This window comes from Pelecanus crispus, chromosome 12 (assembly GCF_030463565.1).
Source record: "Pelecanus crispus isolate bPelCri1 chromosome 12, bPelCri1.pri, whole genome shotgun sequence".
NCBI lineage: Eukaryota > Metazoa > Chordata > Aves > Pelecaniformes > Pelecanidae > Pelecanus > Pelecanus crispus.
The window spans coordinates 21982251-22006449 of NC_134654.1; the positions used below are offsets into that span (position 1 = coordinate 21982251).

Sequence of the window (24199 nt, forward strand, 5' to 3'; positions counted from 1 at the left end):
AAGAGTCTGGCTGGGTTTGGCTTTCACGCAGGGAAGACGCTTCGCGTGTGCCGTGCGGGACTGCAGCGGGAGCTGGCGTGCAGGCTGGGAAGGGGTATTGCCCTGGGCAGGGGAGCTGCTGGGGCTCGCTGGAGGCTGGCCCGGCCCCTCTGCTCGAGGCAGGGTCAGCAGGAGCCAGTGGCTCCGGGCTCGGCCAGTTGGGTTTTGCTGTCTCCAAAGATCCATGCCATCCTTTGCCTTCCTCCAACGCCCAGGGCTTCCCCACCTGCTGGGGCCCGTGCTCCTGGTCTCCACGGGTTAAGGATGCTGGTGCTGCAAGAGGCGTGTCGTGAAGCGGGCTCCTTCTCGCGCTGAGGGGAGATGGAGCCCTTGGTGTGCGAGGGCAGGTACCTGCCGGCACCCCAACCCACCTCTCCTGCTCCTGCTGCCTCGCAGGGCGCCCCGGGGCCTGGGGGGGGACGTGGGGCGAGAGGGGCTGTGCAGGGCCTGGCCCCGCTGCAGGGGTGGACACCAAAACTCTCGTCTCGGAAGCATTATGTAAAGTTGTCTTAAATATGCAACATCACCGCAAATACACCTGTATCTCTACCGTGCCGTGTGTTGGGTTTTTGAAGCGTGTGCGGCAAGGGGAGCCGCTGGGTTTCAGAAAGGCTTCGGAGGGGCTGCTGCTCCACTTGCCGTGCTGCTGAGGGTGTAAGTCCGTCCTGGGTGCCAGGGCAGGGGGTGCTGGGGTGGGGCTGGGCGGCTCGGAACCGAGCTGTCGGTTTTTCTCAGCCCGTGGCCGGAGCTGGGGGCTGGAGCCCGGCGGCGGCCCCGGCTTTCAGCCGCCGGGCAGTGCGAGCTGCCTGCTGGGTTTCCGTGCAGCGGGCAGCCCTGGCAGCCGGCGCCCTGCGGGTCCCGCCTGGGCGCGTTACCCGGCGTTGCGTTACAACGTTAACGAGCGAGCAGCTCCCGGTGCCTGCGGGGCTGGAGCGGAGGGCGCGGGCTGGGCGCCTCCCGCAGCCCAGCTTTCCCTCCCCAGGAGCGGCGGCAGCGCTGGGGCCGTTCCCTGCCCGCTGAGCCGAGCCCGGGCAGCGCCCTGCGGGGCCAGGGAGCGACACCCGGCCTGGCCGCGGCTCCCGGCTGCTGCTCGGCCGGAGTCGTGCGGGCAGCGGCGCTCCGGTAACCCCGGCACGGGGCCGCGTGGGGCTGGCGCACCCGCGGGCGAGCTGGGTTGGCCTGGGCGTGCCTCCGCCGGGGGCCGCTTGTCTCCGGAGGGGAGAGGACGGGGGCCCGTCCCCCTCCCTCCGCCCCGGCCGGGAGAGCGCGGGCGCGGATCGGGGCCGCGTTTGCAGCGCGGCTGTGCCCGCCCCGCCGCGTCGCCATGGCAACCGCCGGCACGGCGTTCTATCCGGCGACTGTAGCCAGTCCCGCTGGCGGCCAATGGGGGCCTGCGGGGGGCGGCGCGGCGGCCAATGGGGGCCTGCGGGGGGCGGCGCGGCGGCCAATGGGGGCCTGCGGGGGGCGGCGCGGCGGCCAATGGGGGCCTGCGGGGGGCGGCGCAGCGGCCAATGGGGGCCGGCGGGGCGGGGCCGCTGCCCGTGCCGCGTCGTGCGTCCGGCCCCGCCCCTCCCGGCCCCGCCCCGCCCCTCCCGGCCCCGCCCCCGGGGCGCGGGCAGCGGGCGGCGGGCGGCGGGCCGGGGCTGCCGGCGGGATGGCGCAGCCCAGCGAGGCCTCGGCGCACACGGCGGCCGCCGGCGCGGCCATGGACAGCAACGTCCTGGCCATCGTCATCGCCGCGAGTGAGTGGCGGGCGGGGGCCCCGGCGGAGCCGGGAGCGGGGCTGGGCGGGGGCGGCCGCCGTGCGGGATCAGCCTCCGCCGTTGCCTCCCGGGGTGGCCTCGGGGCTGTGCCGGCGAGACGGCTCCCCCCGCCCCAGGGGCGGCCCGGGGGAGCGGTCGCTGCAGCCCCGGTCCTTCTCCGGGGCTCCCGGGGCGGGGGAGCGGAGCGGAGCGGCGGGAGGGGTTGGCGGTGCCGGGTGGGCTCCGCGGAGCAGAGCGTGGGCTGGGGGGAGCCGCGGGTTCCCGGAACGCCGGAGCGCTGGCGAGCCGGCCCCCTGCCGAGGAGCTGAGTGTGAGCCGAGAGCCCCGGCCCCGGGCGGGGGGGCGCGGGGGTGCCGGGGCCGCGGTCTGCGCGGGGGCCGGTCCCTGCTGCAGGGGCCCGGGCGTGGGTTTGGGTCCGGGACGCGGCTGAGCCCCTCCGGCGCTGCGGCTTGTCCCGGGTCTCGTGGGGAGAGCGAGGAGTGGGGCACAGCGGGGCTTTCGGCGTCCTCGGGGCGGGCAGCAGGCGAACCCGGCTTCTCTGCGGCTTTCCCAAGCCGCTCTTTGCCGAGGCACCCGGAGGGCGAAGGGGGTTGGCGGCAGGGAGGCCCACGGACCCAGCGGGCCACTGGCTCATTCGCCTCTTCTCCCTTCCCCTGGCAGCGGTGTCCACCTCTGTCTTCATCGTGGCCATCCTCATCCTGCTGCTGCTCCTGTACCACCGGGACCCCATGTGCTGCCAGTTCCTCTGCTCCTGCCGCTTCTTCCAGACCCCCAGCCAGTATGTGAGTGTCCTCCCTCTCCTCCTCCTGCCTGCCAGTCCCCGGCTGCCCCCCGAGCTCCCGTTCCCTTGTGCTGGGCTCTGCGAGGCTGCATCGCCGGGCTCCCCTCCTGCAGCCTGGTCGGGCTCGCTGATGGCCGTGGGACCTCCGAGCAGCGCCTCTGCCTCCTGCTTGCTCGTTCCTGCCCTACCCCAGAGATCCATCCACCCAACCCTGCCTGGCTGTGCCGCTGCGGGTAGTACCTCCGAGACCGGAGATGAGCAGGTTCCCCAGCTCCCCACGCAGCTCGGGAGGGGTGCCCTCCTCCCCCGGCACAGCTGCGTGCGGGGCCAGGATCTGTTTTGCAGCGAAGGGGCCCAGCAGGGAAGGGGGCTGGAAGCTCAGGGCGCAGGCAGACAATGCCGCTCGCCAGCGCTCGCAGCCCCGGCAGCTGGCTCTCTTGTGCACGGCTCCCAGGCGCGGAGCAGCGAGAGACAAAGCCCTTTCACTTGCATCTGTAATTTCCTGGGGCTGGCTTTCAAGTGGGAAAGCTGGCGATGGAAAAAGAGCAGCGTGTTCAGCCAGCGCTGCCTTTGTGACGGTGGCTGCTTGGGGAAAGCTCGGCTTCCAAAGGCCGCAGGGATGGCTGCTCAGGGGAGGGCTGCGGGTACCGCTGCAGAGTCCCTGGGAGAAGAGGGGACGTCCAGCCTCGGCTAGCAGGGGACGGAGAGACTTGTGCCATGAAAGACAAATTTAATAGTCCAGCGCAGGCTGGGCGGTCCCCAGCAGAAATCACAGTGGGAATGGGCTGCGCTGCTGGTGTCCCCTGCCCGCTCTGCTGCATCTGCTCCATTCCCCCCTCTTCCTCTTCCTCCCCGCTCCCTGCCCGTGGCACGCGTGGGGGAGAGGGCTCAGACGCCACACTCCTCGCCCTGCAGAGCTGCTCCCCGAGGCTGTGCGGGATGTGCCGTGAGCTGCAGAGCCTTCGCTGTGCTGGGGCCTGGCTCTTGGGTGGGTGGTTAAAGGAGAAGGCATCTTGCCTTTAGCGAAGGGCTGTGTGGACAGATGGATGTGGATGCGAAGAACTATATATGGAAAGGGAACGTATACAGGATGTATTCCCATCAGAAAAAGTGAAGCGGTTGTAGTGTTCTGAGGCAGCTTTCCAGCAGGTGTAGTTGCGCTGGTTATGCTGGTTTTGCTAATCAGTTATTAAAACAATAGTTGCACCCCCAGCCAGCCTAGCTTCCTGCAGCTTCTGTAATTGCGCCGTAGGGCCGAGACAAACGGTTCCTCGGTTGTTAAGAGCAAAAGTAAATCTGTCATTCGTAGTCCCCCCTGCGAACCCCTGGGAACCCCTGGTTGCTCTGGGAGTCTCTGGACTGTTTTCTGCTGGCAGGGATGGGGCTTTTCTGAGAGCGAGGACCGGCCCACAGCTCGAGTCCTGGCTCTGGCTCAAGGGGCTGCTCTCCGCGAGAGGGATCTCTGCTGTTGCTCAACACCTTGACAGGGAATCGAGTTTAACTGGAGCAAGACCACTCGGGAACAGAACAACTATTGCTCTGCAGATTTGCTTGCTACATTATCCTGAAATTACTACCTCGGTAGATAAGCCTTTACAAATTCTGTAACCCTGAACATGGCACGGAGCTCTTATCTACACTAGCGGAATAGTTCAGTTGTTTTTTTTATTGTCCCTGGAAAGAGACGGTTCAGAGTCTGAATGAAACCCTGCCCTGGACGCAGGCTGCCATCCCTCCGGCTGCACTGCATAGCGGTGCCAGCTGGCTCGGGCCCTGCGCTGCCCGGTGAGGATGTGCCCGAGCTGTCAGCGTGGGTAAACAGGCAGGCAGAGGTTGGCTGCCAGCAGCGAGAGCCACGTGAGCCAAATGGGCAGAGGTAGCGGCTCTCCCCCCTGCCCAGAGTCCCACTGCCCAGGCTGTCCTGTCTGAGCTGGCTGAGCTCCGCTCGCTGCCAGGCAGGATGTGAGGGATTTTGGCTTTGCTCACGTCCTCTCTGACCCCTTGTTACAGGACTGCCCCCCGCCCTACTTCAGCAGCAGCCAGCGGCTGGTGGGCCCCCAGTGCGGAGCGTCGCGGCTGGAGAGCGCTGCCGACAATCCTGGCGTGCAGGTGACGGCTGGGTCCCTGACGGGAGCTGGGGGGCAAACGGGAGCAAAGATCCTGATGAGCTTGGGAAGAGACTGTGGTTATGGGGACCTGGGGAGCTCCTGGGGCATGGCGAGGTGCTGGACAGCAGGAGCAACTTTGGGAAGTGCTGCCTGTATATAAAAACCGGGGGGGGCGGGGGGGGGGGGGGGCAGGGATACTGCAGAGGACACCACGGTGCCCTGAGGTGTTTGGGTGTGAAGTGCCAGGCAGATCCCTTGGGGCTTGGGCTTTGCCAAGCAGGTCATGGTGTAATTACCCCCTGGGAGGGAGGATTTCCCCTCTCGGGGTTCAAGGCAGGGCACCCACAACTTTGAACCCTGAAGTAACTCGAGGTGGCACCAGGCTGTGAACTTCCAGCAGAGAGCCGCTGCGCTGACCTTTCTCTTCTGGGCTGGGCATTTCTAGGGGGACGAGCTGTTCTGCGTCGGACCCCCCAGCAGCTACCGGCTCCCTTCCTGGGAGCAGCCCCGCTTGCCGAGCTACGAGAGCGTGCGGAAGAAAGATCGCCAGCGGGAAATCCACCAGATGATTGCCGAGAGGTTTGGGCTGTGGGGAGAGCCTTCCCAGGAGGTGAGCTCTCCCTCCGCTGCACGAGGGTGCTGGCAGAGGCCCCAGGGCAGTCCCCGCTCTGGTCTGTATCTGGGTCTTGCTTCAGCGATTTGCAGTAGCCAAGGTCTCTGTTCTCTGCAATTGCCTTTCTCTGATAGCCTTTATCTCTGGGACGGGCACGACGTGTACCAGGAGGCTCCTTCTGTGTACATCGTGCCGGTTAATGATCGATTTCTCCCGGTGTGTTGGCAGAAATGCCTGTGCCAGGAGGCAGGGCAGAGCTGCTGATGAAAGGGCAGGCCCTTCGGATCATCTGCTCGGTACAAGTCCAAGCTGGGAATGTTATTTTTAGATCTGTAAGGCTTCCACAGTTTCTTGCTCCCTTCTCCCTGCAGGACACCTTTGGGAGGCCCCTCGCTATTACCTTGAAGTGTTTATGGCACATTTATGAGCAGGAGGCTTTGCCTGTTACAACATTTAAGATTTGCACTCCTGCAATAAAACAGAGAAAAGCGAGTGCATCTGCCAAGTAGGTCCCGAGGCAGCGGCCCAAGAGACTCCTGTTGAACAAGGAGACCTCATTGACTAAAGCAGAACAGAAACATTTGAAACCCTGAGTAAAGCACTAAAGGTTCACTGATTTACCTGGATTTTGGGCTCTTAAAGCTGCACCATAAAGTTTGACATAGTCAGCATTTGCTGCTCAGTGTTTGGGGCTGTAACTAATGATACCTGCCCCGAAACTGAAGCACTGAGGGCACAGGAGAGTAAAGCCCCAAGGATGAGTAGTTGAGGAGCTGCAAAGGGAGCTCTTCTACAACATTCCTGTGCCACTCCCATCACTCGTTATGGGGACAAAGCTAGCCCAGCTCTGCCAAAATAAATGTAACAACAGCCTGGAGGTGCTTCCCTGCTGCTGTGCTGGCTGACAAAACCTGGGTAGAAAGTATGATTTGAAGGCGATTGTATAAATCCCAGTAATTGATCCTTGATCAAAGGAATGTGAACAGTCCCGTTTTAACAGAAGTCAAGTCTTTCCTTGAAGGGGGACAGGGAAGAGCAGGAACCTGGCATAGACCAAGTGAGGGGGGAGCGGGTGGAATGTGCCTCTCCAGTGGATTTCTGCCCTGCTGTCTTGCAACCTGGTACTAAGTGCTCATTTTCCAGGTGTTCATCTAGCCAGCAGCTCGCTGCTCTGAGAACCACAGGAATTTAATTTCAGGCTGGTGGTGGTTGTGAGCTGTGTCATCCGCTCTGTAAGAAGAGGTGGGATAATCTCCTGGTTATTTCTGATCAGCTGTAATGCTCTTCCTCTCTCCTCAATAGATGCCACCTCCCTACGAGCATGCTCTGAGGCATCCTCCAGCTTTCTCAGGAACAGTAATAAGCTCAGAGACCTTGGACAGACGTGGTGTGCCAGACCCTTTCCAAGCCCCTCTCAGCTACCAAACTCAGCGAAACACAGACGTGTAAGGCCTCGGCCTCCACGTACTGCTTCTTCCCGTGGTGTCAGCAACGGAAGTGCCTGTGACATCGTTCTGGTCCGCAGGGAGCGGCCGAACCTCAGACCTCCACCCAGATTCGCAATCAGCCGAGACACAGGCAAGTCAGACCCAGCCAGCGGAGACGTCCCTCCTGCAGCACAAGGACAACCACGGAGCCACCGCCAGGTATCGCGCTCTGAGCGGAGCGACCAGGGACGTCTGCCCGCTCTTCTCTGGCAAACGTACTGTTGCCAAAGGCGACGGACCAGCTGCTTGCTTCTACGCAGGCGGCAAAGCCAAGGTGAAGGTCTGCTCAGCCAGAGCTCCTCCAGGCAGCTGGTGTTGTCACACCACTCTGAGGCAAGCACTGCCCGGCGTGCCAAGGATCAGATCCTTGGACAGCAGTTGTGTTGTGCTACTTCACTTACTTCTTAGGTTGTAAAATGTTTTACTTTATTGGTGTATTGGATACCGGGTGGGAATCCTCACCTGTGAGCAGAAGAACAAATCTGCATCAGAGCACTGCTGTGTGCTCTCACACCAACGGTCATCTGCGACTGAGAGCAATTTTGTACGGACTTCAGATATATTTGGAGAGGCGCCAGGGGTTGTGTCACCTGTGGTATGCAAATACCAACCACTGAGATGAACTGTGTGACTGGATACACAAGCTGGGAAAGGACAGGAGAAGCGTGTACAAAATAGCTGGTGGTCTCCATGAAGAATGTAAAGCGAAGGTGGACATGTATGGCTGACCCACTTTACCTAGTCATCTTCTGCAGAGCAGACAATCTAATAACGTCAACTCTGGTGTCCTTATACCACCAATTTTGATAACCTGTTTTCTACTGCAGAGCCAGCATTTCAAATTGTTTACAAACCTGTAGATAAAAATGAGATCAGTTTGGCCACAGGGCATTTGGGCTCCTTTCTTTTGAGCAACGTAAGCTCAGAAATGTCATGGAATGACTCAGGGAAGACAAAAGGCTAAGTCTTCTGGATTATGGCTTTATGGTACACCTCCAGCCCCTGAGCATCAAATACCACCCCAGACTTGTGCATCTTACCAGGCACTCTGAAATTAGTCATGAGTTCGCTTAACGAGTGTGAACTTGCCTCCATTTATTGGCTAGTAAATGGAACACTTTCAGATATGAGTTAATCATTGAGGTGAGTTAGAGGGAAAAATCTAGCCTCCTGGGATGCAGAGTTAGGTGCAAGTGGAAAAGGATCTGTCCTCTTCTGCAGTATTTTGAATTAAGATAAAAATGTAATGGTAATGTCTAAAAATTAGTAAAAATAGAGGGAATTATTAGTGGTACAAATACCAACATAAGAGTGATTGTAGAGAGAACTCATCCAGTGGCACCACAGAACAGGCTCTCCAGAGGAAGGCAGCTCAATACTAAATGAACATAAGTAACACATTCTGTGAATAGCCAAGACCTTCAGCAGCCCCATAGCGTTTATTAAACACTCCTACAAATGCCAGCAGGTGATCCCAGTGCCTGAACACTGACCACGTGTGCTTTAGGAGCAAGAAAACAAAGTCTTAAACTGGTATCTTCAGAGCTAGAATATTCCTGTCCTCGGATGCCAGTCTGTCCCAGCCGCTCCTTCCCATCTGTCCCTACATGATGCAGGAGGCTCAGAGCATGGTGACCAGTTTAAAGCTTCCTACTTCTGTGGTAGGGATAACATTGATAAAGGTTTTATAAAGAACTGCTCCTTTGGGTAGACGACAGATCACTTCCCTGCTCTCGCTGCTGCGGGGCGGAGGTATGTAGACCTCTTTGGTGTATCTCACGATCCCGTCCTCCAGGGCGTAGAGTGTCTTGTTACGGCCCATCCCCACCTGGCAGAGAATGAGAAGCATTAGAAAGGAAAGGCTGGAGGTCCACCACTAAAGCAGATCTGATCATTGGTCTGCCTTGTTTTGATATCCTGGCTTCAACAGCATCTGTTGCTTCGTATTTTAAAATAAAAGAAAACCACACTATTTGCTTCCAGCAATCAGTATGCAATGGTGCTCATTACAAGGGAGGAGCTACCGATTCCACCCTGAAGCATGAGAACCCAGTTAGATTACAAAGTGTTTGGGGACACCCAGAACTTTCAGCCCTTTCCTCAGTCACACGGGTGCAGGTGTGACTCTGAGCAGGCTCTGTGACAAAGAAATACCAGGTAATGAAAGCCAATTTCAGGATTATACAGAATATAGGGAAGAGCATTAAGAATGAGCTTGAAAGAGAGGAGGCACTGAGTACAGGACTCAGTTGCAGGCTGCTGTTCTCCAAGAACCAAGGAAGAGACAGAAAAGCAACTTACATGAGCCCCTGGATGCCAGCGTATCAACCGCTGCGTAGCCAAAGTGTTGCCTGCGTGCACGAATGCACCTGCAACAGAGTGACAGAGTCAGACTGCAGAGAAACAGAGCTCCCCGAAGCCCTGGCAGAACACAAATGGTTCCAGGACTTACAAAACCCACCTTTCTGTGGGAATTTTCTAAGGAAAAATTACTTCAAATGCTAAAAGCATCTCAACAAAAATGCTGTTAGCAGGAAATAAAGGGCAATTGATATACAATGGCAAAAAGCAATTCTAGTCTTTGCAAAGATTACTTCTAGGGTACAAGGCATTTGTTTTATTACCTTTTACATCAATGTTTTCATCAGCAAAGCTAATAATTATTCAGCACTCAGCTGCAAGAATCTGTACTTTGGCTTCTGCTAAGCCTCATAATTCTCCCCTTTGTAAACATCTAAAATGCCCAGCTTTTCAACACAGTATGGGGGGTAAGTGCACTTAAGTTATTAGGTGTCCCACAGCGTACCCTCCTCCCAGGCACTCCAGAGAGGCAAAGTTAGAATCAAAATACATTTTCTGTAGGCAATTTCGGCTGGCTGCTCATGGGCCCATCTGGATGGGAGGCTGACTCACCCTGCCCTCCCGCCGGCTGCCCTTGATCACAAGGTTCCACTGAACCTCCCTTTTCCTTTGTCTTGGAAGAGCACCCTGGCCACCTCCTACTGAAATGCTCAACAACTGACACCTGTACCAGGGGAGAAGCTGTGAAGCATCCAATGAAATGCAAATAAGACTCAGCAGATACTCAGACCTACCTTCTACTTTTTTGAATCCGTAGCGCTTCCCAGGGCTGCGGCCACCTAAATTTTTTGAGCTGCCCCCAGTTTTCTTAGAAGCGTATCTGACAGCAACCAGGCTCGTTTGTGGAGTAGTTAGAACTAGGTTTGGAACAAGAAAAACAACAATGTCAGCTGAAAAAGAACTATTACACATGCTTTCTTTTTTCAGATTTAAAGCATGTCAGTTAACACAGACTTTAAAACTAAAGGCAAAAGAAAGGTCTGAGGGGAAAAAAAAAAATACTTCCAAGATAAACCATAATTACACCACCACGGCCTAAGTCCCCTGCAAAGAGGCCACATCTCAAGAACTGCTGCGGCCCAGGGAGGAATAAAACTCTCAGCAACGATGTCAAAGGACAGGTACAAATTCATGTTTCAGCAAAGCCTTGTACAGTGAAGTACAGAAGTTACCGGTCGCTATGGATTGGCCTTATATTGCTTTGAGAAAAGACAAGTTGTGATCTCTGTTTCAGTTTCCCCTTTGATCAAATGGCATTTACTTACGGAGTAATATTTCGAAATCTGACAGATGAGAAGACTCCAGTTCAGGACAATATATAAGCATATATAGAATTGCTATGCTGAACATACTAATTGAAACACTTTGTGCAAATCTTTGAGTTATGATCAGGACAAGTCAGAAAAAAAAAAATCAGTTGTTACAGACACTGATTGTCTCTAGAACACAAAATATTATTCACACCACAAACTTCTTCCATAAACAAACAAACAAGACACTGACAGAAAACCACTGATTTTCTTATCAAGAAAGCTGACCCTCTAGTGAACTCTCTGTAAAAAAGTTATTGAGATATAATTAATTCTTTTTAAAAATCTCTTCAGTACCTCCTTTCATGCAGTTAGCAGGCAAATCCAATTTTTCTGAATCTCTCTATTCAACCTCTTAAGCAGCAGGTTAGTACGGAAGAGTGGTTATCATAACATTCTTCTTTTCTTATCCTGAGTAAAACCACTGGATTAATTTAATCTTAATTAAATTATCATAGATACTCAATGAGCTAGAAATATTGTTGGGAAAAGGGAAGTTGCTCTACAAAGAACCATTAATTTCAGGAGCTTACCCACTAAGTAAAGGAAAGGATCTGAAACTTGACAAACTACAGGGAAGTAGTCGAAGATGAATGAGAGTTACAGTTTCATATACACAAATTCTACAAAGTTATAGTCCAACTAACTTTTATCAAAAAAAACTCCAACAGGTTGATTCCAGGGTTACATTTGGTGTTGCATGAAAACAACATTGTCTTGCTAACAAAAAAAATGAACCTCAAAGCATCAGACATGCGGGGTAAAGTGGTTATCTAGAGAAGACTGAGACAGAGTTTTTAACTTGACTGAAGTCACAAACTTCACAGTTCTGATGTCCCACTGAAGAAACCACGAGGATATTTCCACCTGTAACACTTCTAGATTAAAAAAAGGGATTTTTTTAAAGCCTCCTGACCATGGCACTGTGCAAGGAAAGAGCAGCACCTCTCGCTGTTTGGTCTCTACCTAGCGCACATGAATACCGTTTTTCCAAAGATGATTTCTTTCACCACGAGGGCAGCCAGGCAGCAGCACAGAGAGGTTGTGCAGTCCCCCTCCCTGGAGATTTTCGAGGCCAGAAGGGATGAAACCTCCAGCACCTCTACCCCACCTCAGAGCTGACCCTGCTTTCAGCAGGTTGCACTACAAACCACCTGAGGCCCCTTCCCGCATGAATGACCCCGCGATGCGGTAGCGCCAGGGCCTGAAACCTTCCCACTTCACCACAGCACCGCCTCAGCCGAGCCGCTGCCTGAGGTAAAGGCGAATGCCTCGACCCCGAGCTACCAGCAGCGATCTGTCCCGGAGCACCCCCTTCCCCAGCTCAGCCTCACCGCCCCACGCCCAAACCCCCTCCCTACCCCGCGGAGGGGGTGAAGCTGGAGGTGGGGGGTAACCCCCTCACTCACACAGCCGCCGCAGCGTCGCCATTTTCCCTAGCGACACCTCCTCTTCCTCTTCCGGTGGGAGGGCGGAGGCGGGGGGCGCGCGGCTGGCGGCGGTTGGTCCGAACGCGCGCGTGCGCGCGCGTTCGGACCAACCGCCGCCAGCCGCGCGCGCGTTCGCACCAACCGCCACTCGCGCGAGCTTCCCCTCAGCGGGCGCCGGTCGCGCTCTTCCCCCAGGCGCCCGGGGCTTTACCTCAGGGGAAAGCGGGATGGCGGAGAGCGAGCCGAGGTCTGAGGACAGCGATGAGGAAGAGCTGCCCACCTTAGCCTCCCTGCTGCAGCCCTCGCCATCGCCGCCGCCACCGCCCGGCGGGTTGGACCACCGGCGGTCCTCGTCCCCCGCTCCCAAACCGGGGAGGGCGGCGGGGGTGCTTGTGGTGGTGAGCAGTGAGAGCGAGGAGGAGGAGGAGGAGGAGGTGGAGGTCGTCCCTCTGCCCGAGAGGATCAAGAGGAGGGCGGAAGCAAAGAGGGAGGAGGCTTTTGAGCCCCGCCAGTCGGGCTGTGGGGATGCAGCAGGGGGAGCTGGCCTTTGTGCTAGCGGTGACCTGTTGGCACCTGGCAGCGGAGGGCCGCAGGAAGCCCTGGTGTCGCCTGGAGAAGTGTCTTGTGGCAGCCAAAGTGGCATGCGTGGTGTTGAGAGACCCCCTTCGTGTCCGCTGCCAGCCTCTCAGTCTGACTCTGCAGAGCAGCCTAATAGGGCCCTGGAAAGCAGAGCCAGCCCAGAAACATCCCCCCCTCCCAAGAAGCGAAAATATAGTCAGAAGGAAAGGGAGGCAATCTGCCAGGCTGCGTGGCAGAGGAGGAAGGAGCGAGAAGCACGGAGGAGGCAGCAGGAGCAGGAAAAAGAGAGGAAGAGGGCCCTTGCCAAGATGCTGAAAGCTCAGCGACCAGGGGAGTGCCAGAAATACATAACAGTGGTGCTAGATCCAGGTACTTGTCCTCACAGCCTGCATCTGCCCTGTACTGACTGTCAGCTCTTGCTGTGGAGGCTTGACCCATGCCCCGAATGCAGTTCTCTTACAGGTAGAAGGCGGTGGACAGATCCTTAGTGCTTTGCAGGCTGCGAATTATTCCTGTGTGGTTGAGAGTCAGGCTGTTCCTTGCAGCATCACCTGGAGGAGACAGACTGTGTCATCTCAGGTGAGGGAACAAAATCTCCATGTTCTTACCCTTTTCTTCCTCTTTTATTTGTACTCATTAGTAATGGTATTTAGCAACCCAAGTAAATGCCCTCTAATCTTCTCCCTGCCTCAGAGGTCTGAGTGGGAACACCGGTTTGAATGAATTATAAACAGACTGTTTGTTTTCATATCTGGACAGATGGGAGAAAGAGATGAATGGACAGAAGAACCAAATGTCCTGGTTCTGCTTCACTTGGAGGAGTTTTTGTCCATGGTTCACAACTACAAACAAGTGAGAGTGCTTATGACTTCGTACTTTTGAACATGCCTTGCTGTAGGGGTGGTGTTTGTCATCTGTCTTCATGGCAGGAAGGTTTTCATGTGGGATGGAGCTATGGTTCCAGTAAACCAGAAATCTGGTTTTAGAAGCCATTAATGGATCAAACCCACTAGGGCTGTATAATGCAAAGTTCTGACAAGCTTTCTTTCCAAGTTACAATTTTTCACAGATTTTGAAGAGGTAACTTTGTCAGATCAAGCGGGATTTTTTTTTTTAAATTTTTGTTTAATTTCTTTCTGCCATAACTTTATACCAGATCAAGTATTGCCTGCTTGCCCCTGAAGAGCTACATGAACAGACTTTTTCATCTGCAGACCCAGCTGCAGAATCAGAGCCATAGGTTGCTGTGCTTGGATGTGTAACTCAGAGTGATTTAACTCCTTTTTTCCATTGATCTTTGCAGGAGGTCCAGGGCTGTACAGAAGGACAGGCGGAGACCCTACAGAGCTATGTAGCTCATGTGATGGAGAAAATGCCTGGGAAAATTCTGGCACTGGCAGTTGTTGAAGTAGAAAATTATTTCAGGTTAAACTTTTTTCCCTCCAGATATTTCTATATTGTCTCTGGCCTTGAAAAATACCATAAGTGTTTACATTAAGTCCTTCTAGCAAAGACTGGAGCATAAGAGGTATTCCCACCCGGAACTGCTCCGCTATTTGTTTTATAGAAACAGAAGCAAAGGTCCATCCGGCCTGTCACCACAGTGAGCAATGGGAAATACCTAGGGAAGAGCATGAACTCTAGTCTTACTTTACTTTTCTTAGGTCTCTCAGAGTTCAGTCAAAAAAGAGACTGCGACAGGCAGCAGCAAGTGGAAACCAAGAAGAGGAACAGGGGAAACGGAGAAAAAAGAAAGCTAAGGATTCTGGCCTGGAGATAACGAGAATGGATGTGGAAGAAGTGAGTACCTTTAAAACTGGCATGCAGCCATCATCTCTTGTTGTCTGCCACTGTTTGAACATTTGACCCAATCACACACTTTCTTGGATGGGGGGATTCAGCCTTCGTTAGTCCATGTGTCTGTGGACAGAGCTCCCTGGGTTCAGTTCCCCACTGCTCAGGTACATACCTGCTCTCCCACAGACTGACGTGTCATTCACCTTGACCCTGGACGGCAAAATGTCAGTCTCGGTCAGCATCTCTCGCCCTCCGTGGCCTGCTGGCAAAGCACATCGGTGCTGCTCTGGGCTGGGTGGCCTGTGTGTAATGACAGCCTGCTACTGAGGAGCTGCGGCAGCTGAAATGGTGCTAAACTGATATTAACTGGCAGGAGACAGGCTGCCCCTAAATACTTCAGTGCCTTAAATTAACTGTTCCCAAAAGGGGGAGAGTGGAAGTTCTTGTCCTGTAGCAAGACGTTGTGACCCTTTTTTGTTTCAGACAAGAGTGGGGTTTGATGTGAGAAGATTCATTGTTCCATTTGTTGTTTCCAATTATGTTTACAGGCCTTGGTGGACCTGCAGCTGTGCAAACAAGTCCAAGTCAGCTTTTTTGAGAGCTGGGAGGAGCTCGGAGAATTTGCCACTATGTTCACAAAAGCCGTAGCTGAAGCACCATACAAGTGAGTAAACAGATGAGGTTTGGTCGTATCTCTGGAGAGGCTGCGCTGTCACAGTTACTGGGAGGGAATAGCAGGTACGCGCTGCACCTCAGTACGACGAAAAATCAGTATAATGATTTTTAAAGGAGCAGGCGACACAGAGCAGCTGCTAATGCAGCTCCTTCAATGCAGGGTTAGTTCTTGGGACCTGGTGTCCTGCCCGGGGAGGGGTGAGGACAGGCCCTGGTTTCACATTGGAGTCTTGACATCAAGTAAAGCTCTTGTTCTCAGTCTGAGTTTAGGAGTGGGAAGGGAATGCAAGTAGGGTTGGGCTCTTACAGCCCCAGATTTCCTCCTTCAGTATGTAACCTTAAGAGACGTTTCTGAGAATGAACCATTTAGCTGCTTCCATCGATAAGGAAGGACTGCAGCATGTTGCACAGTGATAGCTAAGAAAGCCATCTTGTGCAGTCTCACACAATCCTAGCATTCCTACCACAGCAGCTGCTGTATTTTACCTCTCAGCCATGAGAAGAGATGAGATGTTGTCAAAAATGAAATGTAAAAGTGTTTTATCATGGTTAACAGAAAGTGAATTCTTGTTTACCGCTTTGTATGCTTGTTGGCTTGTGTCAGGGTTGCTCCCAAGTACAGGACTGTTTCTTTTCCTTTTTCAGTAGGAAATCTGAGTCTTAAACAAGGAAATTGGTAATGCATGTAAAGAATATAGGGTCAAATTTTTAGCATTTACTTTGATGCCAATGGTATCTATAACAGCATGGAGTGAGAAATGGTGCTCTGTCTCTGGCTACGTGACAGCAGATGCAGGAATAGGATTTTCTTCATAGCCTCATTGTCTCATTTGCTTTCCCATTCTTTGTTCTCCCTAGGCGAGAGCGAGAGAAGATGGAGTTCCCTTTCTACTTAGAGAAGGGGTCATGCAGAGGGGTGAAGGTGGATCGTTCCGGAAAGGGTCTCCTGGAAGTTTGGAAGAGGCAGATACAACAATTTAACCGGGTCAGCCTCGAGATGGCTGAGGCTATTGTGTCTGCCTACCCTTCTCCTCAGCTTCTGAACCAGGTGAGGATGCCTCGGGAACACCGAGTACTGTGGGCAGACAGCCAACTAATGTAAGGATGGGAGGAAATAATTTAATTGGTATTAAATTTCACACAACGATTCTGTACGAGCTGTTTAGTAAAGTAGTGAAGGACCTGATTCCTGGACAGCCATTGCTTTGGCTTTAGAGAGCAGGCTACTGAGGGAGCAGTATTGGTTCTGCATTGGCCTGTGAGCTCACAAATGAGATCTGGGGAGAGACCAGGTGAAAAATGAGTGTACATTGTGAAAGGGTAGAGCAGCCACAGGTGCATAGCTTTGATTATTTTTTTGAGCAATGGATGCAAATGGATGATACCGTTGTTCCTTTGTGTTGCTTTCAGGCCTATAGCAAATGCTCCTCGGAGCAGGAGCGGGAAAACCTGCTGGCTAATATCCCTGTGCACCGCGGGGACGGCGTGACAGCCACCTCCCGGCAGATCGGACCAGAACTCTCCCGACGAATCTATCTGCAGATGACTTCCCTCGATCCTGATCTCTACTTGGATTTCACTGGGTAGCCCCAGGGAATGCGGATTTTACTGTTTGCCTGGTTTAGGCATTCAGCTTCCTTCTGGGAAGAAGTGCTTAGATAACAGAGTCATTGATCCTATTTTAAAGACTTAGAACACATTTAGACATTATTGTAGCAGAAGAAGGTTGGATAGAATTGCTGAATGGCTGGAGTTTACACAAGAAAGATGGTAAACATCTTCCGTAAGAGCATGAGTTGGACATGGCTTATAGTACTGATAGTTTCTTTTATTTGTCTTCCTAGAAAATAAATAATTTTGAATAATAATAATGATCTTTGCTTCTTAACATGCCGTCTTGAATATAGACAGGTATGTCACCTGTTGAAAGGAATACTTTCTACTGCTATCCTAAACTGCAAGTAGTTATCTTCTCTCTCCAGTGTGAAAAATCCTAATGATAAAAGCAATGTGGTGCTGCCCCCCCAACACCTGCTCTAGTGAGGTGGAAGAACTTTACCTCACCAAACAGACTCCCAGTTTTCCGTTGTGGCAGATGGGAATGAGTAAGACTAATTTTCAGACATAAATCTAGACTGCCCTGATTCAGACTCCAGATGGCTTAATCTACAGAGGGTCTTGAAATCTGATTATATGCGCTGGAATTATGAGGTCTAAACAGTTGGCAGAAAAAGCTTTCTTTTAATTAGGTTGGGGAACGTGCTCGCCCGTCCACGAAGCCATTAGCACTTGTGTGCACACAAGGACAGTTGAGGTCTTTCGTGACAGCAGCACTTGCTGAGATGAGTGCTGGGAGCAAATTCAACTGCATCCGATGTGTGGAAGTTACTCTTTGGAACCATGCCACCTCGGATGAAAAAATTCCCACTTGCTACCCTAGCTTCAGGCCTTCAGCAGGAGCCCTTGCCTGGCCCGTGGCACGCTTCTGACCTAACCGATACACCTCTTCAGCCTGGCATTTGCGAACTTAAGCAGCACTCTCCTAGACGGCAAAGCGGCAGACTCCTGCCAGACGCTGGCAGGAATGTCTGCAGAGGGGAAATGTCGCTTTGAATATTGTTTGCAATGTTTCTGAATGTTTCTGGCTAGTAAGCAAGGACCTTTTAAGGAATGCGGTGAGTTAGACACCAAAAGCAAAGCCTCAAGCTGTTTCAAGGAAGCTTAGAAAACATATGTACTGCTAAGCCAGAGATAGGCAGCCTTTCCTTCCTTCTGTCAATATTCATGCTGTCGCTTTTTCTTGCGTGGTACTCAGGGAGCCAGTCTTATCATTATGTTACAAAAAGGTGAAGGCTTTCTGCTTTGATGACGACCTTAGTATGAAATGCCATAGATTATTTCCTCATGGCACTGCTCCTATCAGCAATAATCCCAGGTATTACAGGAGAGGGAGTGATTCTCGTGACTAACGTAGGACATCTCAGTGGAGCCTGTAGCATGGATATTCTCCGAAACCTGCACTTACATTATGTGTACGCTTCATGTTAGTACCCAAAAAGCCCTTAAGGATATGACAAACTTCTGTTTGGTTTTCTGTGTAAGGAAATCATAAATAATTCATAGGCCTTTGCACAGGTGAGTTTTCTTTTCTAGGTGCAAACCACCAAACCTCCCAGCCTTCCCAACAGCCCCGAGGCGAAGCCCTTCTCTGCCCGCCTGCCCCGGCCCGTGCTGCATGCTGCTGCTGCAGCCGGCCACAGGCGCTCAACTCGCCCGCTGTCTGTCCGGGGGTCGGACCCCCCCGCTCCTGTTGCGGACACAAAACCAGCCTGCGGGCTGGCCAGAAGCCCTTCCTAAGCTGTAGCCGCTCTGTTGGCACTGGCTGGTTAAAATAAATGTAGTTGGAAATCATTAGTGTATGTAGTCAGAAATAATTTCTGGCTGTTTCTAAAAGACCCAATTAAAATTAAAACTGCCCTAGCAACATAAACATCCAGTTCAGACAGATTGCTGCGAAAACTGTTGTATTGAAAATTTTCAGCTCCTTTCAATAGCACGTCAGCTTCTTCGCTCCAATATACGGACGCACAGCCATCCTACACACTTGTAATTGGTCCTGGAGTAGGCCTTAATATATTATTCCCATACAGCCGCATCGCCAATTTCAGCACAAATAAAATGAGAGCAAGGAATGGATATGTATTAAACACCTTCCACCTCCAGGACAGAGCTACAGCTACCTAGATAACGCCAGGGCTGGGTTTTTCCACTCCTACAGACTGGCAGCTTTCTGTATCTCGCAATCTAAGGTAAACATCCCGCGGAGGTAAGAAGTGTTAACAAGTTTAGGTTAACGTGGGCAAATAATGGGAGTTACAGGCCAACTGCGAAACATGCACGGCAAAGATGATCTGAACAATAACTCTGCTCTGTGTGGAGTGGACCAGCAAACCAATGCTGACTGATTAAAAGCAGTTTCATCAGAACACAATTCCATAGGAATTCTGGCTGCGTAGATGGTGGAGGGAGATGCTGACGAAGCAAGTGCCCGTCTGGGACAATCACTACTGCGAGTTCTGTTGTAGCATATTTTGCAGGGTTTTGTGGTTCTGCAGAGCGGCTAACACGTCCTCGTAGAGAGTGTTCACGCTGACACACAGGGGTTGGTGCTGCAGCTCCGTCAGCTTGCAGGCGGCCAAAGCACAGAGGACACAGAACAGCGCAAAGAGCAGGACCCTCAGCACCGACCGCGACCAGGAGTGCTTGTGCCGGGGTGGCTGAGGGGGACGAGAACTGGAGGCGGGCTCTGTAACGAGAACATTTACGAGACAGAGAACGTGAAGAATTAATCAAGTATTTTTAACAGTCTACATTCAGAAACAAGCTGTTCAGGTAAGGGACTTTAGCCTGTGCTGCAGTCGTCTTTTGTCGTGAATTTTTATCACTTAACTCTGGTAAATAAATAGATGCGCACGATCTACCCGTTTAGGATGAAAAGTTTCAGATTTAGTTTCATGGTCAGCAGAGAACAGGGTGTAAAGCACCTCCGTGTTGTGCAAGATCTGTTTTTGCACATGCACTTCAGTACATTTAAAAAGAAATAAGTGGAGAGAAGTTGTCCATAGGAGCAGCCACAGAACTTTCTGAATCTTGTAGCTCAGCAGTTCATCGGGAACACAGACGAAGGGGAAAAGGGCACAGCAGTAGACCTTATTAGAAGTCCTACAGGTTCCCCCCCATCTTCCAGTACCTGGGCTGCATAAAAGCAAATCTGGCAGCATCAAAATGAGATGAAGATGAAATCTGATGCAATCCCACCCACAGTGGATACTACTTACTTCGGGTCTGCACGTTTTCTTTTTTAGTTTTCTTTTCCATCTCCTGTTTTGCAGCTTTCTGAGCATCATACTCCCGTCTTCTGCGTTCCTTTTCTTCTGCTTTCTCTCGCTTCCTCAGTTCCCTCTCTTGAGCCTCCTTCGCTCGCTGTTCTGCTTCACGCTTCTTCTCCATTTCTGGGGATTAATAGAAGTTTTTTTCCTTTTATGTAAAGGGTTGTCATTGCCTTCTTCCTTATTACCTGCTTATCTGTTCCCAGTTGGAATGAGGAAACAAATCAAGTAACTACACTCTATTTTTATCTTTTTTTTTTTTTTTTAAATATTACATACCTTGCATTTTGCTCCCTTGGAATTAGGCTTCCCTTAAAATAAATCCTGTGCTCTTCTTTCGTATTTTTTATAGGTAACATATAGTGCATTCCATCGAGAGATCTAACTATTAATCAGGCAAGAAATTGCATAGTTATCCCCAGCTCTCTTTCTCCCTCTAGCCCTTCTACCCTACTACTCTCAGAGTCCTCAGGATTTTGATAGTTACAAGTATTTGTTAGTTGGCAATTTGTTAGATGGCAATGGCTATGTCTGGGCGTGTAAGAGAGATCAAGAACAGTCCTCAGCAGACAGCATGTGAGGGCTTTTGGTGCTTACCTCGCTCTGCTTGGAGCTTCCGTTGCCGTTGTCGATCCTGCTCAGACTGGATCGCTTTCATGTGCTGCAGTACCTTCAGGGTCCAAGAAAACAACCTGAGGTCTCTGCAGGAGGCTCGTGGCACAGTCAGTTCAAAACAGAACAGCTGGAGCGTAGCTGAGGACAGTCAGCTGGGGCGGACCACCAACCCCGACCCAGCCCTACAGGTACAGCTCTGAAGAGACCTCGCCCCTTCCCACGGGAATCTTTGCAGTTAAGAAACAGATCTTCCCATTAAAAAAGAAACGGGCCATACTGGTGCTAGCTGATACAGAGGACCACAGAACACTTCTATATATGTGAGCCTACAGTTTGCCAGAGCTTCTCCAGAGATTTTCGTACGCTGGACTATAAGCCTAGACATGGATTATTTTGTCTGATTATGCCTCCACTTTCTTGGCAACCAGCATTTCGTCCTCTCTTAACTCCAGTAATGGAAGAAAATTGTGCTCAGCCCAGTGTTTTCTCTCTATAGGCACAGAAGCAGTGAGGTCAGTGCAGTGAACCTGCCCCTCACTGGCTGAAGAAACTTCAAACTGCTGCAGCAGCTGCCCAGCTTGCTAAGCAAAAAGAGGACAAACCATCACCGATAAAGCAAAGTAAAGAAAAAAAGAATAAAAGCAAATTCCTTACCTGAACAGCAGCCTGTTTACACTGCTTCTCATCCAGACAGTCTCCTGCTACTTTAGCTAGGACAGGATCAAGGGGATTGTCCTTCAGATCGAGCCACTTCAGGTTCTGCAGAAAGGAACAATAAAGTGGAAGCTGTAAGAGCCCGGCAGTCTTGCAATTATTTAAGAGATCCAAAGCAGAAGCAAAGAACTACTTAGTTTTCACATGAACGAAACAGGTACGGAAGACAAGCAGAGAGCTTGAGCAGAGGCGTTTTCAATAGATGTGAGAGAATTTCCACTGAGCTGCGGTGCAGAGCCAGCTGAATTTTGGAACGGGTAGTCAGCAAGATGGATACTTTACCAGAGAAATCAACCTGAGAAGGATCACAAGACCCTGGGCTGCATCCCAAAGGTTTACGTAACTGCCCAGCAAACAGTTTTACCTTGAGCTGGGCAAAGCTGACTGGCAGGGTGACTAAACGGTTGTTCAGAAGGTCCAGGTGCTGCAGATTGACCAGGCGGCCAAAGTCCAAGGGCAGCTGTTGAAGCCGATTTTTACTCAAATCCAGTTTCACCAGATGCATCAAACTGCAGAAGTCTGACTAAAACACAAACAAAACCCAGAAAAAACTTGTCAGCACCTTTATGGAGGAACCTCAGCAGGGGGGAGTATGTGGAGATAGCCTGCACCTTACATAAGCCACAAATCCTTAACTTACTACAGAACTGTGATGGAGGAAAGTCACTCTCTTCTGCCTCGGAAGAGAGAGGTAGAAAACAGTGGGACAGCCAAGCCAGACAAACTGACAAGGCGATGTGCGGCAACACAACTGAAACAAACCCAAGTCTCCACTGCTGATGAAACCGGTCTGTATTCCCGGGGGCATCCTCTGGCAGGAAGACGCTGCAATCTTCACACAGCGCAAACCTTTTCTCCCTCCTGCCTCAGCCAAAAGCACCCACCAGCACGGACCAGCCACCGACGGCAGAGTCATTCAGCCACCCAGGATGAGGAAAGTGCCAGCTCCAAACCTCCCGGTGGACCTTCACTGAAGCACTAGAACCTGTTCTAAACATTTCCCAGCAGACTCATCCCCGCAAAGGCTCTCCAGCACCTTACCGGCAAGGAAATGAGGTTGTTACAGGACAAATCCAATATAGTAGCCTTTGGAAGAGCGGCCTGAAAGAGAAACAAAGCACTAAATCAGCACCGAGGCACACCCACACCCTCCCGACACCTGCTCGTTTTGCCTCAGCCTCTGCGGGGCCTCCCGCGTCAGTCTGTCCGTCCCCCCGCGGCTGCCTCCGAGGCCACGTCAGATCTCGATCGATTCCCGGCTCTGAAACAGATGCGAGCAGCGGCAGCTGCGCGGCCGGCGGGACGCGAAGGCCTCCCCTGCCGTTTCACAGACCTGCAGGCCAGGTCACAAACACGCCCAGCACATCTGGCTCCCCTGCGCACATCTGGCTCCCCTGCGCAGCCCCCTCCGAGCAGGGACCGAGCTGGCAGAGCCGCCCCCCCGGGCTGCGGCCCCGGCCCCGTTCCCGTTCCCGGCCCCGTTCCCCCCGGGCCGGACGCTCACCAGCTCCCGGACCGGCACCTCGTTCAGGTCGCAGAGGCTCAGGTCCAGCTCGTTGCCGTCCAGCTTGTCCTTCAGGCTCGGCCCCTTCCCGCCGCCCCGCGACATGGCCGCCGGCACCGCCGGGGTCCTCCGAGAGCCGAGAATAACGGGGCGCCGAGCGGGCGGGGGCGGCTCGGCTGCGCTCGGCTCAGTTCGGCTGCGCTCGGCTTAGTTCGGCTGCGCTCGGCTCGGCCCGGCCCGGCCCCGCCACCCACTTCCGCGTCCACGTCCGCGGCCACGTCCGCGCGGGCCCCGCCAGCCGCCCGCCGCGGGGCCGAGCGCGCCCCCTGCCGGCCCGGAGCGCCCCACCGGCCGAGCCGAGCGCAGCACCGCACCGCACCGCACCGCGCAGCGCAGCACCGCACCGCACCGCGCCGCGCAGCACCGCACAGCACAGCACAGCACAGCACAGCACAGCACAGCACAGCACAGCACCGCACCGCACCGCGCCGCGCAGCACCGCACAGCACAGCACAGCACAGCACAGCACAGCACAGCACCGCACCGCACCGCGCCGCGCAGCACCGCACTGCACAGCACCACACCGCACAGCGCAGCACAGCACCGCACCGCACAGCGCAGCACCGCACCGCGCAGCGCAGCACCGCACCGCACCGCACAGCACCGCACCGCGCAGCGCAGCACCGCACCGCACCGCACAGCACAGCACAGCACAGCACAGCACCGCGCAGCGCAGCACCGCACAGCACAGCACAGCACAGCACAGCACCGCACCGCACCGCGCCGCGCAGCACCGCACTGCACAGCACCACACCGCACAGCGCAGCACAGCACCGCACCGCACAGCGCAGCACCGCACCGCGCAGCGCAGCACCGCACCGCACCGCGTCGCGCAGCACCGCACCGCACCGCACAGCACCGCACCGCGCAGCGCAGCACCGCACCGCACCGCACAGCACAGCACAGCACAGCACAGCACCGCGCAGCGCAGCACCGCACCGCACAGCACAGCACCGCACCGCACCACGCAGCACAGCACCGCACCGCACAGCACAGCACCGCACAGCACAGCACCGCACAGCACCACACCGCACTGCACCGCACAGCGCAGCACAGCACCGCACCACACAGCGCAGCGCAGCACCGCACCGCACAGCACCGCACCGCACCGTGCAGCGCAGCACAGCACCGCACAGCACCGCACCGCACTGCACAGCACCGCACAGCGCAGCACAGCACCGCACCACACAGCGCAGCGCAGCACCGCACCGTGCAGCGCAGCACCGCACCGCACAGCACCGCACCGCACTGCACAGCACCGCACAGCGCAGCGCAGCACCGCACCGTGCAGCACAGCACAGCACCGCACAGCGCAGCGCAGCACCGCACTGTGCAGCACAGTACAGCACCGCACAGCACAGCGCAGCACCGCACCGTGCAGCACAGCACCGCACAGCGCAGCGCAGCACCGCACTGTGCAGCACAGTACAGCACCGCACAGCACAGCACCGCGCAGCGCAGCACCGCACTGTGC

At 53.9% G+C, this 24199-nt stretch overlaps 3 protein-coding genes across 4 annotated transcripts; 1 reads left to right on the forward strand and 2 right to left on the reverse strand.

The window, feature by feature from the left end:
* Nucleotides 1-8209: 8209 nt before the first annotated feature.
* Nucleotides 8210-11900, reverse strand: MRPL27 (mitochondrial ribosomal protein L27). Of its 2 annotated transcripts, none has more exons than XM_075719935.1 (4): nucleotides 11872-11900; nucleotides 9887-10009; nucleotides 9093-9160; nucleotides 8210-8619 (listed from the first exon to the last, which is right to left on the reverse strand). In XM_075719935.1, exons 1-4 carry the CDS (start codon nucleotides 11891-11893, stop codon nucleotides 8413-8415), a joined length of 420 nt encoding a protein of 139 aa, XP_075576050.1. In that variant the 5' UTR covers nucleotides 11894-11900; the 3' UTR covers nucleotides 8210-8412. The 2 variants fall into 2 exon arrangements, with proteins under 2 accessions (XP_075576050.1, XP_009488592.1); XM_009490317.2 differs by lacking the exon at nucleotides 11872-11900 and adding an exon at nucleotides 10760-10808.
* Nucleotides 11901-12119: 219 nt separating this feature from the next.
* On the forward strand, nucleotides 12120-16530 carry EME1 (essential meiotic structure-specific endonuclease 1). The gene is made up of 8 exons (XM_075720077.1): nucleotides 12120-12840; nucleotides 12923-13050; nucleotides 13231-13323; nucleotides 13775-13896; nucleotides 14145-14271; nucleotides 14817-14932; nucleotides 15802-15991; nucleotides 16354-16530. Exons 1-8 carry the CDS (start codon nucleotides 12120-12122, stop codon nucleotides 16528-16530), a joined length of 1674 nt encoding a protein of 557 aa, XP_075576192.1.
* A 1947-nt stretch (nucleotides 16531-18477) lies between these two features.
* On the reverse strand, nucleotides 18478-22770 carry LRRC59 (leucine rich repeat containing 59). Its single transcript, XM_075719926.1, has 7 exons — nucleotides 22666-22770; nucleotides 22203-22262; nucleotides 21526-21684; nucleotides 21102-21206; nucleotides 20430-20502; nucleotides 19782-19955; nucleotides 18478-19249 (listed from the first exon to the last, which is right to left on the reverse strand). The coding sequence occupies exons 1-7, from the start codon at nucleotides 22768-22770 to the stop codon at nucleotides 19008-19010; spliced, it is 918 nt and encodes a 305-aa protein (XP_075576041.1). The 3' UTR covers nucleotides 18478-19007.
* Nucleotides 22771-24199: the final 1429 nt, after the last annotated feature.